This window comes from Phycodurus eques, chromosome 2 (assembly GCF_024500275.1).
Source record: "Phycodurus eques isolate BA_2022a chromosome 2, UOR_Pequ_1.1, whole genome shotgun sequence".
Taxonomy (NCBI): domain Eukaryota; kingdom Metazoa; phylum Chordata; class Actinopteri; order Syngnathiformes; family Syngnathidae; genus Phycodurus; species Phycodurus eques.
In genome coordinates, this window is record NC_084526.1 from 41832618 (window position 1) to 41845746 (window position 13129).

A 13129-nucleotide genomic window follows, 5' to 3' on the forward strand; every position below is an offset into this window, starting at 1 on the left:
CGACTTGTTCGTTAGCACATCTGCCTCACAGTTCTGAGGACCGGGGTTCATATCCCGGCCCCGCCTGTGTGGAGTTTGTTCTCCCCGTGCCTGCGTGGGTTTTCTCCGGGCACTCCGGTTTCCTCCCACATCCCAAAACCATGCATGGTAGGTTGATTGAAAACTTTGAATTGCCCTTAGGTGTGAATGTGAGCACGAATGGTTGTTTGTTTCTATGTGCCCTGCGATTGACTGGCGACCAGTTCAGGGTGTACCCCGCCTCTCGCCCGATGATAGCTGGGATAGGCTCCAGCAGCCCGCGACCCTAATGAGGATAAGCGGTAAAAGAAAATGGATGGATGGATGGATGGATATTGTGACTGCATAGTCTCATGTTGACCTTTCACTATTGCTATGTTTGAAGGTGACAGCCATCTGTTGGCCTCACCAATATCAAACAAGCATCTCCATTTTCGAGTACAGTGAACCCATGCTATTCGCGGGGGATAGAGACCGAGCCCTGCCGTGAAAAGCAAAAAGCCACAAAAAAATTCTTATACACGAATGAATTAATGTTAACTAGTGTTAACACTAGAACTCCCAGAGAGGAGCCACTTGGCTAGGTGGAAGGTAGTTTCAAACCAAGCAGCCATTCGGCGTACCTCTGGTAGTGCTGTAGGGGTCCGAAAATCCTGTGAGTTTTATTGTTTAAACCGAACAACAACAACACAAATATTCTACAAAATGGTGCCAAAGTAATACTTATATAGCTTTGGACTGAGCACAAACAGGTTTTCAGTGACTAATGGAGGTTAAGTTAAAAGAGAGAAAAATCTGTGAATTCCGAACTGCGAATTTGCGGGGGTTCACTGTAGATCCAGCACCCTGGAATTAAAATGGTATCGTCAATAATGGAGTGATCTAAGGAATGTCTCCCACTGTATTCTCCGCAGGTACAGCTGCTCCTTCCAGGAGACGTATTAGAGCTCAACGAGGCCATCAGGGAATCCCAGCATCTCTGTCCCACTCAACAGGCAACATTTCTTCCCTTGGTGACCAGTCTGACTCCACATACACAAGCACTGCAACTCACACTGGACGCTTACGATCTCGCAGCCTCCCAAGAGAAGGCGGACGCCTGATGGATAGTGATGAGGATGACGACGACAATTACGATGACGACGATGATGATGACGACGATGAGGAATTGTCACCGTATGAGGCAGAGGATTTTATTCCACCTGGCCCAAGTCCGAGGATGAAGATGATGATGATGAAGGATGAAGAGGAGAGCACTGATGACCAGGCAGCTCCTGAGCCACTGCAACTGGGAAGCCTAAAACGGTTGCAACGATCTGGGGAAAGAGAGAGAGGAGGAGGGAGCCCAGAGCACTGCTGGATGGAAAGAGGCCGTTCTCGCTTGCCACGCAAAGCTGACATGGGCAGCTGTGAGATTTCATCAAGTTCTGATACTTTTAGCAGCCCAATTCATTCTGTGTCTACAACAGGAGTTCTTAGTAGCCATGTAGACCACAAGGAAGACCATCAGTCTTCAAGTGGCAATTGGAGTGGCTCCAGTTCTACGTGCCCATCCCAAACCTCTGAAACTATCCCACCACCTTCTTCTCCACCACTTACAGGCTCGTCCCACTGTGACTCTGAGCTATCACTTAACACTGTACCCAATGCGATGGATGAGGGATTTTCCCTGGACCCCTCGTACCATTCTGAAATGAGACCTCAAGGACCAGGCCACAGGTCAAGCTCATTCACATCCTCAGCAACAGACCAGCTGGATGATGCAGGGGTGAGTACAGCCAGTGAGGGGGAATGGGCATATCCTCCAGACCAGGACCAGATTGACCCAGACCAATACCATCACCAGACCCAAAACGTATGTCAATCCCAGGACTATAGCTCCAAACAAGCTCTAGAAGACCAAACATGTTTCAGTGAAAAGACCAACAACACTGACAAAGACAGTGGCTCTCATTACTCCTCTGATGCAGAGGGTTTGTACACATCTGAGCAATTTGGTAAGAGTAATGAGAGTTACAAACGCTACATATATAACTATGCAGACCAAGGGCGTGATTGTGGTCAATCCAACATTGTGGCAGCACATCCCATTTCCCATGTTGTTTATTCCCCAGCCTCATCCGACTACAGAACAGGCACTATGACACTGGGTAGGCCCTGTCGTCCACTGAGGAAACCCAAACGTAAACCTCCCCCACCTATACGGACATCCTCCCTGAAAGACGCTAGTAGTAGTGTTGATGTAGGAACAGACACTCAGGCAGATCAAGACCAACCAAAGATGGTTAGTGAACAAAACCGTGCATTGTCTTCCACAGATATTAAGTTGGAACTGGAACTTGTAGGCATTCAAGAACCATCAGAGACATCCTGTCTTGTGGCAGAGCCCATGGGAACATGGGTCATGGGGCTAGGAGAAACAGATATTGTAGAACCCATGTCCTTTAGCTCAGCAGACACGCACTCGTTTAAGGATGAAGGAGCTGTGCAATCTGACTATGCAGACCTGTGGCTTCACAATACTGAGTTGAAGTCCAACAATTGTGAGTACAAATCCCTGTCTAACTCAAGCACAGCGACAGGCACAACTGTTATGGATTGTATCAAGTCCCCAGACAGCTCTTCCTCCTCCACTGACACACAATCCCAGAATCTTTCCCAGTCTTCTGAGACGAGAGCTGCTAGTCCACCTCAGCCGCCTGGAGACTTCAAACTTGGGTCACCTGAGAAGTTGGCTGGCCTGGCGTCACCATCCAGTGGTTATTCCAGTCAATCAGAAACACCAACTTCTACTTTGCCGTCAACTTCAACAGCCTTCTTTCCAGGACCGCTGTCCCCTTCCACCGGCAAAAGAAAGCCCAAAGTGCCAGAGAGAAAGTCTTCTCTCTCTTCATTGCAACACCTTCCGAGAGATGGAACTTCTGTTGCCTCTGCTTACAAGAGAGACCCAGACTTCCCACCTCCACCTTCTCAGCTTGATCTTAATATTCTTCATGGTGGCTATGTCAGACAGACACTGTCCCACAGAACACAACACCTGCATACACTTCACCACAGCAAACACAGAGTCACAAATGTTATGCCCACTGGAACAAAGACGTTGGTCCCTGAGACATTAAATAGCAACCTTCCACCATGTGCAAACGCTGCTGCTTTAATTCCAACCTCTAATCTGTTGGCGATAACGCCATCAGTTCTACGTTCAGTGCAGCTTCACTCTGTCAGCAAATCTAGTAATATCGTGACCACCTCAGACCTGGAATCTGCAAGCGCAGCAAGAACTCTTATCAAACCCAAATGTCCTCCCAGTGGTGCCACTCTAGCCCCACCCCCAATCAACACAAGACCGCTCCCTCCTCGTAGACTGCCCCCCAGACCTCCAACTCAGGACCACACCTCTCCGGATCACGCTCAACCACCTACCCCTGGACGTCACCCAGATGGACCTCCATCTTACGAAAGCCTACTACTCAGACAAGATCGATATGGGCCTGGTACCTTCTGGTCAATGACAGGATTCAGGACCCGTATAGACCCGTTTTCAGAATTCTCCGATGACAGTTCGCCTTTGCATCGGCCGGTGCCACGTGCTCCTCACCCTTCACCAGTGGATCTACACACACATATCCGCTCACACACAGAGTTTAGAGGGCTCACACATTCAGCTAGCGCCCACCCAGAGTTTCGGATTTTGGGGGAGCGTTCTTTTTCCCAAGATGATGATGATGATGAGGAAGATGAGGAAGAAGAAGAACAAGTAAAAGAATCACAGAGGGCCACGTGTCACAGGGTGGGCATGCGATCAGATCACCCTCCCCCTCCTGCCTATGAGTTTGTCGGAGGATCCCACCTGGACTCAGGGCCCTGGACTAGTCCAGTCAAAGTGCCTGGTACCACAGTGGAGACATCGCATCCTTACCTAATCAGCGATGCGAGGAGAATAAGACAAGTGGTGCAGGAAGAAGAGGAAGAGACATCAGGTGCTACCAGAAGTGCCCATCACCTTTTGCCACATGAGAATAAAGACGACTCCACGACGCCCGAAACAGAAGACTACTTCAGTAAAGGTACGCTTGTGTGCGTTTGAACGTAAATGATCAGACATAGCTCACGTGTGATAGGATTGTTTACTGTCGCAGATTCCACGCCCACTGACAATTCACTTTCCCCTTTGACGGATGACGCCAAAGTTGATGATGATGTAACAACGTCCCCCAACAAGTCCAGAACAACCGAGGATCTGTTTGCCATGATACACAGGTGTTGTAAATTTACCACTGCACTCTTACTGTGAAATTCCGTCGATTTAATTCGCTCCGTGACCACGTCCGTACCTCAAAACACTTGTATCACAAATCAACTTTTCCCGTTTAAATGAACGTTGATCCGTTCCAGCCTTCCCAATAAAAAAACAACAATAATTGTTGTAATGTGTATTTAAATGACAGAAATGAGCACTCCATAATATATAGTAAAGTAAAATAGAATTTAAAAGACTTAAAACAGTTTTTTGTCACTCTGCATCAATTAAATGCTGCTTTTTCTGCCTTGGCCACCTGGGGCAGTATAAGCCAGACAAACGGCCGTACTGTTCATTGAGGCGCCATTATGAATCCCACTTGAGTTCCAGGCAGTCCTTGCCACTTTGCAGCAGCCAGTCATGTTGCAGCGGGCCACGCCCCGTCTAGAACGAGAAGAAGTGGGATTAATAATGTCGTAACTCCTCTCTGAGCTCATCAGTATGCCACTAAAATGAGTCGTTCTCCCCAGAGGATATGACTGTAAGTACCTTTATATTATCTGCCACGTTATCGCAGAACCATTTGTTTTCAGTCCGTTGTTCAAAGGGTTAAACGGCACTTTGAGTACCTCGACGGTAGAAAATAGTCATACAAGTGAAAGCCCATTTGCCATTCGTGTAAATACAGCACAGTGTGTACTTACTGCTCGTTGGTTTTCATTATCCAGTGATATGTACTCATCTGAGTGTTTAAAGTCTTGGTCATGATTACTTTATTGTGACTTTTTCCAATCAGATCCAAGAGAAAAGTCCTTGGCCGTAAAGATTCCGGAGACTTAAATGTGAAGTCTCGTCTCTGCCCTCCAGCACCAGTGAATCCTAACAGTGTCACCAATGCCATTATGCCACCACCCCCTCCACTCAACACCCCAGCCACCGTAGCCGCTGTTTCTGGGTCACAACGTGTCCCTGTTCCAATCTACCGCAGCGCTAAGAAATCCAGTACGTCCAATGAAGAGTTCAAACTCCTGTTGCTTAAGAAAGGGAGCAGATCTGATTCAAGTTACCGCATGTCAGCCACAGAAATTCTGAAGAGCCCTATAACTCCAAAGACCCACGGGGAGTCCATTCTGGAAGGCCCCATTGGTCAAGCCGAAGAGACAACCTCAGTGCATCAGGAACCCCCACCATACAGCTTGGACCCAATCCAGATACCAGGCCTCTTTCCCAGGGCCAACTCTGAGAGCTTCACCCCGAAAATACTGCCTATGACAGCTGCATCTCGACAGGGACGTTCTCGGGTTCCTCCAGTAGCCAACAGTAGTCGCTATAGTACTCGTAGCCGCCTCTACACTGCTCCCATGCAAGCCATCTCTGAAGGGGAGACGGAGAACTCAGATGGAAGTCCTCATGATGACAGATCTTCGTAGAATTTGTTGACGGCCATTCTCTTTTTTTGAAACGGCCCCCTTCCTACTTTTGTAATACTGGGTGTCTCTTGATGCCTTTGGTCTAATGCTCCCCCAAATCTGACTGTTGCTAAAATGTGCCCAGTATTTGGAACCGCAATGGAACCTTCGGGTTCCAAATGTTGTGAGAAATTGAATGACAAAGGGTCAAATAAAAAAAAAAAAACTTAAAACTATATAAAAAGGATAGCTCCCTCATAGCTAAAATACATATTTTGATCAAACTGTCTTTTGTAATTAAAAAAAAGCTATTAAGTTGCAAAATAAAGATAAGTTGAGACATTTTGTGAAACGACTGCATGTACAAGCACAGGCAAGATTCACTGATATGTGTACTTCCTGTTGTGTGTGGTGTGGGCGTGTGTGCTGTTGAGGAACTGCTTTCTTATGAAACTGAAAATTCATACAAAATGTAATATTCTTCCAACTGTTGGTGCCCAAAAGCAGTAACCAGACTTTGCATAAGCGCATTCTAAATATTCCTGCCAACAAGCAAGGTTTGTCTTTTGCGTAGGTTACAAAATGGTCCCAACACAAAACCAAGTTTTTAATTATTATTTACATCAGCAGACCTGGGATCAAGATAACATAAAGACGACCACAGATTTCGTCACCTAAATTATATCCTAAACTTTTAATATGATGCATGTATTTTTGTAAAACGTCTCAAAACACGATGCTAAAGTTTCATCATGTCGCATGACCCGAATGGAAACATCCCCTAGATTCTCAGCTATCTAGTCACTTTTTTTTTTTTTTTTTTTTTTCTCGGTTCTCTCGTATCATATGGACAAACGATCCTGTGAAAAGTTTTCGCGACATTTGTAACACATTACCGTTGATCCAAACGGATCTTTTTTTCTGGGATTTTTCAAGGAGCGAGGGGCCCATTACTATAGTAGACGATCACTTTGTGGAAAAACTTTGGGACAATCGCACAGTGGCCTTTCTCTGCTAGATTTGCTTTTGTTTGGGGTGACTCTCCATGGACCCTGGCCAGAATCATATTTGAAACGAACTTTAAAACCCTGTCATACTGTTCTAACTTCAAGTAGAAAAGAAGCATTTCAAGTTTCAAAGGCACCATCCAGTGCAGATGGTGAAAATGCTTCCGAGGGTCCTAAATCGGGTTGACCGGAGTCATTTGCGACGCTTTCCAATAACCGACCTATCTTTTGCACTTGACGATTCTTCGAGAATATTGAAAAGAAGTTATATCTTATAATGAATTGGAATATGTATATTTGTATTGAATATAAAGTCATGTCTATATGGAAGAAAAAAAAAACAACTAAACAAGGAGAAGACATTTTTATCAAGAGTGTAGCAAAGAAGAACAGGTCTCATTGACAACATGACGTCGAAATCTGAACACTGTTCTCTCCGAGTTGCCTATCCTTCATTTGCACTGACCCAGTAGCATGAGACGGGTGAGAGCTCAACCCGTTGACTGGTGCCCGCCATTTTATCCAAATTGACATATTTTCTTCACATTGAACACACTCTCCCACGTTTTAAAAAGCAATTCATCAATGGCTGTGGCCTTAGGACTCGATTTCCTACCAAGGTTACCTTTCGATTCTAATTTTAGCTCGCCTGTGCATTTCGCAAACATTTTACGCTGACTACCACCGATATGACCAACGTTAAATAAAATATCCATGTTAACTGGGAAGGCTGGCAGTGAGCGAGTGAGTTAAATGCTGAAGCGCAGCAGGCCGACGTGTTTACAAAAAAAAAAAAAAAAAAAGGGGGTAGGTTGTTCTCGGAAGCTTGGGCATTTATCGTTATTGTAAGGTAGGCAAGGGAAAACCACCATTTTCAAACAAAGACACAAATATAGAACGTTACCCGAGACAAGCTAAGCTACTGTATGCGTATTCAATTCTGACATAACCTTGAGCGGAAATTACGGTTTCACACTGTCACGGTATTGCAATTACAGCTCTAAAATGTTTTTGTCTTTGTTTGTTTAAATTCAGGTAGATATTTTATTTTTAAACAACACAGAATATTTGGTACATTCGTAAACACAAAACAAAAGTAAACAATCGAACCTTTCTTAACAAAATCAAAATATACTACAACAGTAAAAATACTTATTTCTCCACTTTGCGAAGTAAACGTCAGACTGGAAACGAGCTAATGATAGCCACGCTAGTTAGCCATGTCATCCGCCTCGGTAGCAAGTCGAGCACTAATTCTCGACGCGCTAGCTCTTGTAGCTGGTTGCAAAAGTTAATTTCAAGACAGCGTTATAGAAATATATGAATATTAGCTTTCCCCGCGACCCTTGTGAGGATAAGCGGCTCAGAAAACGGATGAACGGATGGACGGATAATGTTACCTTGAATTTGTCAAAGACTGATGGGTGGCACTTTGCTAAATGTGATTTCGTATTGGAAGTGAGCACGTTTTGCATATCCTTCCGCTACCACAACTCGCAGCGCTGATGAAAGGTTTTCGCGGTTTTGAAACTGTGACTTTTTAACACAAAATCGGTTTTTGAAACCAGTGAGCGGCGCATCCCTATTGTAAGCCACTGTAACATTGTACACATTTTGCACATTAACACTGCGTTTAAAAATAGGAAAATAGCAAAACTGTAGGCGGCACGGTGAGCGACTGGTGAGCACATCTGCCTCACAGTTCTGAGGACCGAGGTTCAAATCCCGGCCCCGCCCGCCTGTGTGGAGTTTGCATGTTCTCCCCGTGCTTGCGTGGGTTTTCTCCGGGTACTCCGGTGTCCTCCCACAACCCAAAAACATGCGTTAATTGAAGACTCTAAATTGCCCGTAGGTGTGAATGATTGTTTGTTTATGTGTCCTGCGATTGTCTGGCGACCAGTTCAGGGTGTACCCCGCCTCTCGACCGAAGACAGCTGCACACCCGTGACCTTAGTGAGCATCAGCGGTATGGAAAATAGAATGGATGGACAAAATTGTACCAAATTAAGAATTAATCCACATCAATTCAAATAAAAGATATGCCCGAAGACATTTTTAATACATGTAAAAGTTCAATACAACCGAACTGTACTTAGGCAGTCATTCTTTCCCGTACTGCTAGAGGGAGCCCGCATTCGACGACACAGTTTGAGAATCAGTGAACTCGTGTTACGAGGGAAAGGACCATCGGTTGACAGCTTGAACTCTCACCTGCTTATCACAGCAAACATTTACTCACATTCAGAGACCGCACTTCGATAGGAACCACTCACTGTATTCTGTGAATACCTCAACGAACATATTACTGTTTTACTGTAAATGCAAGATAGATAGATAGATAGATAGATAGATAGATCGAAACGAACGTAGCAGACAAACATACTCAGCGAACCTGAACTACAGAACTGACACTGTGTACGCTGGAGTGAGTAAAAAGCTGTGAATCGCTCCTAAGAATTTGACATTCATGACACACTTCATGGCTTCATGGCACTTGTTCCTGACCATTGTTTTGTTTATTTGTCGTGTTTTTCTATCGCATGCAATAAGACACAAGTGACAAAAGAAGAAAAGGGACACCACTGTATGATTATTTTTTATCTGAGGGATGTCTCCAGATGAGAAAAGAATTTGTATTTTCTGTTCTATTGTCAAGTTAAATAGTGTGTTCAATAGATGTACAAGCTGTCTGGCTAATTCTGTTCTGTATAGGTGTGATCACAACAGGGGTTTATCTTGTACTGTATATCTTACTCACTGGACAATCATACGTTTGAAGAGACTGAACAGAAACAGATATCGAAAAATCGGAATATTTCTGGCGCTGGGTCTTAGTATTGCCGGAGCCGCAAAAGTTGGCGTGAGAGATATTTTCACTTTGAATTGGAAGAAGAAGAACAAAATTATTCATGATGAGAAGACGCTGTTTCGAAGTGTGACTTGTAAAATAGTCCTCCTACTTTTGGTATTTTGAAAACTTGAATTCCCATTGAATATTACAGCAAATGGGTTATCTCGCCGCCACTTGAAGGATGCAATGTGAAAAAATCTTTTTTAAGACGAGAAAACCACGGCCGGCGTTGAAGATTTGTGTGGTGTGTTTGTTTTTCCGTACTGTACCCATCATTTATCCCAATGGTGTTGTGACACAATTTGTATCATTTCTGAAATAAGCGCTGAAATGACCAACACTATTGGATAAGTAAGACTATGTGTTGGGGTAATGTTCAAAATCAATTTGAGCTCTAATTTATAACACGATTAAACCTCATTTGACTTGAGAGTACCACAAAATCAAGATTCTTGAATTCATGACTACTTTGTTCCAAATGTTTCGATGTTCGCATCCAATTTTGCTCGAGTGAAATGTGACAGCCACTGGAAATTTTTTCAAAGGTGTACAGTATGGAATAGCACTAAACAGAGTTTAAAATTTTAAAAATATATGTGAGAAAATACGCAGGTGGAACTGTCTATTTAAAAGAAGCTCCAGGTTTAAAGGTAGATAGGACATAGCAGATTTGAATCTTTTTTGTATTTTTGTATAAACTTGTAAATTTCATTTTTAAAAGAAAAACAATGTTGAAATTCTTTCTTTTGTAAAATAACCAAATAAAACAATGAAAACAAATGAGTTTTGAATGGTTATTTGGTTACTGTGATTCCTTTCAATAGATGGTCAGGCTTTTTAGCGCAGTAATAACAAATTAACGACAAATTTTAAGTAGGCCTACCATAATGATTTGTAATTCATAGACTTTATCGATAGGCCTACTACTACAACACTGGACTGTGTTCGATTTTGATGTACTGTGTCGTCCCCCCCGCTTCTCAATCTTAAGTGCACCACAGAAATCTCAACACTAGATGGCAGCATATAGCTACACATACACCCAATTTCTGGTACAACAGTGCAAAATCCAACTGCAGATTGTGTTCTCAAAGTTGCACTAGTACAATTTGTAGAGTGACCAGTGATGGGAAATAAAATATAAGAAGATACTTACTGTGCTTAAGTAAATACCTCAGGTTTTGGTACTTTGCGGAGAACTTTTTACTCTTTCGCTCTACATTTGAAAACATCCGTAGCCTACTACGCCTTTGACATTGCCCGTTAATGAATGTGGTTGGCTGTTTGGCGGGCCGTAGGCGCAGAACGGCAGCCGTGCTTCCGTCGGACTGCCCCGGGGGCGGCTGCGGCTACACAAGTTGCTTTCTACCACAAGGTGTGACCGAGCAGTGAATGAATAATGCATGAAATTGGGAAGTGCCTAGAAAAGCACTACATACGTGGAATGCATGATTCTTATTCTTATTATTTAATGAGTGTTATTCAATTCAGCTTTTGTAAAACATGAGCTCAGGTACATCCGCATTTGTCACATCAGGTTCTGTTTTACATGTGTGTCAATCCAGTTTCTCAAGAGCGTGCTTATCTCAAAGTCCGCCGTCAACGATTTGAACTTGATATTCAGAACAAGTAGTCAATTCTTAGATTTTTGCACAGTTTCCACACAAAACCATTTAGTTCTTTTTTTTTTATTTTTTTTAAAGCCATTCAGAAGTGGACCTGGCTCGTTATCCTGCTGCAGAACCCGAGCGCGCTTCAGCTTGAGGTCACAAACAGATGGCTGAACATACTCCTTCAGGATTTTCTGATAAAGAGCAGAATTCATGGTTCCATCAATCACAGCAAGTTGGCTGTCCAAGTCCTGAAGGGGGCAAAGCAGCCCAAGACTATCACGCTACCGTCATGATGTTTAACTGGTGGGATGATGTTCAATTTTCCGAAATGCTGTGCTGCATTTGCGCCAGATGTAACGAGACACACACCTTCCAAAAAGCTCGACTTTTATCTAGTCAGTCCGTATAATATTCTCATAAGTCTTGGGAATCGTTCCGATGTTTTTTGGGAGGGGAAACCTAAGACGAGCCTTTATGTTCTTTTTGGTCAGCAGTGGATGTTATTTTTGCCCAGTCTCTTCCTTATTGTTGTGTCATGAACACTAACCTTAACTGAGGCAACGAAGGCCTGCAGTTCTTTAGAAGTTGTCCCGAGTGCCTGCGTGGCCTCCTGGATGAGTCATTGCTGTTCTCTTGGGGGTAAACTTTGTAGGCCGGCCACTCCTGGGAAGGTTCACCACTGTTCAACGTTTTCTCCATGTGCGGATAATGGCTCCCCCCATGGTTCCCCCCATGGTTCGCTGGAATCTTCAAAAGCTTTGGAAATGGCTTTGTAACTCTTTCCAGACCAGCCGTCCATTTTCTGAGCCGCTTCTCCTCACGCGGGTCGCGGGCGTGCTGGAGCCTATCCCAGCTCTCATCTGGCAGGAGGCGGGGTACGCCCGGAACTGGTTGCCAGCCAATCGCAGGGCACATACAAACAAACAACTATTCTCACTCGCATTCACAATTTAGAGTTGTCAATTAACCGACCATGCATGTTTTTGGGACGTCTTTGGATCGTGTCATTTTGTTGCGGCTTTTTTTTTTTTTAGATCTTTTGTATGACTTTTGTCGGGAACAGATTCTGTTTAAGTGATATCTTGATTGAACAGGTCTCGAGGTCATCAGGCTCGGGCGGGACCAGTGAAAATTAACCCAAGAAATTGTGATTAGCCACAATTATTAAGTCATGATTTAACAAAGGGGGTAATTACTTTTTTGACACAGGCCCAGGTAACGTTGAATAGTCGTCGCCCCCAATAATTTTTCACAGCACTGTAAACCATTCGTGGTATTAATGATTATTATCTTGTACACCCCCCGACCCTGCCCACACACAGCAGTGCTCTTTGATGTTTAAGTGTAAGAATTAATTATTGATGCACGAGGCAAGCAGTGGCCAACTTGGGGGGGGGGGGGAATTGGGACCCTTAAGGGGTAACATGAAAAAGAACAGGGAAATTCTGCATCATAATTTCCTCAATGAAAGTGTTCTTTTTTCAAGTCTTGATGAACACAGGGTGCTTTTTTTTCTTTTCTTTTTTGAAATCTTCTCAGCTCCACAACTTGAAACCAGTGTAGTCGCCAACATTCGAGACTACAAATGACCGGATTAAACCCCACAAAGGTGCTACAATAAATGTACATTTGTCAAAAAGAGCGAGATAGCCAAGTGGTTATTTTCAACCTCCTCCATTTGTGGCTCTGCATTTGCCTATTCCCAGATTAGTTTTTCTTTCAACCCATCTTTCATTATTTGCTGGGGGAAAAAAAATCACATTTGCTCTTTTTGAGCGCCATCCTGGTGCCGAGGAACTGTTAAAGTGAGCCGAGGAGCTTCATTTAGACATTTGCTGCCATTTTGTGGCATCTACAGACAATGGCAAGAGTATAAACCTCTTTAGGGGCCCCATCCATCACAAATAGTTCATTATATCATTGTCCGCTCGGTCTCAGGTGTCAAACACTAAGATGGCGTAAAGTGAAAATGTTTAATTGTTTGAATGCAT

The 13129-nt window shown here is 43.9% G+C and overlaps 1 protein-coding gene across 2 annotated transcripts in view; it reads left to right on the forward strand.

Annotated features, from left to right (window-relative positions):
- nhsb (Nance-Horan syndrome b (congenital cataracts and dental anomalies)) overlaps positions 1–10274 on the forward strand; it is a 60844-nt gene extending 50570 nt beyond the window's left edge. For both annotated transcript variants that reach the window (XM_061670783.1, XM_061670784.1), the window contains 3 exons: positions 933–4085; positions 4158–4278; positions 5055–10274. In XM_061670783.1, coding sequence (XP_061526767.1) covers positions 933–4085; positions 4158–4278; positions 5055–5688 — 3908 coding nt within the window. In that variant the 3' untranslated portion in view covers positions 5689–10274. The remainder of the gene's footprint in view (positions 1–932; positions 4086–4157; positions 4279–5054) is intronic.
- Positions 10275–13129: the final 2855 nt, after the last annotated feature.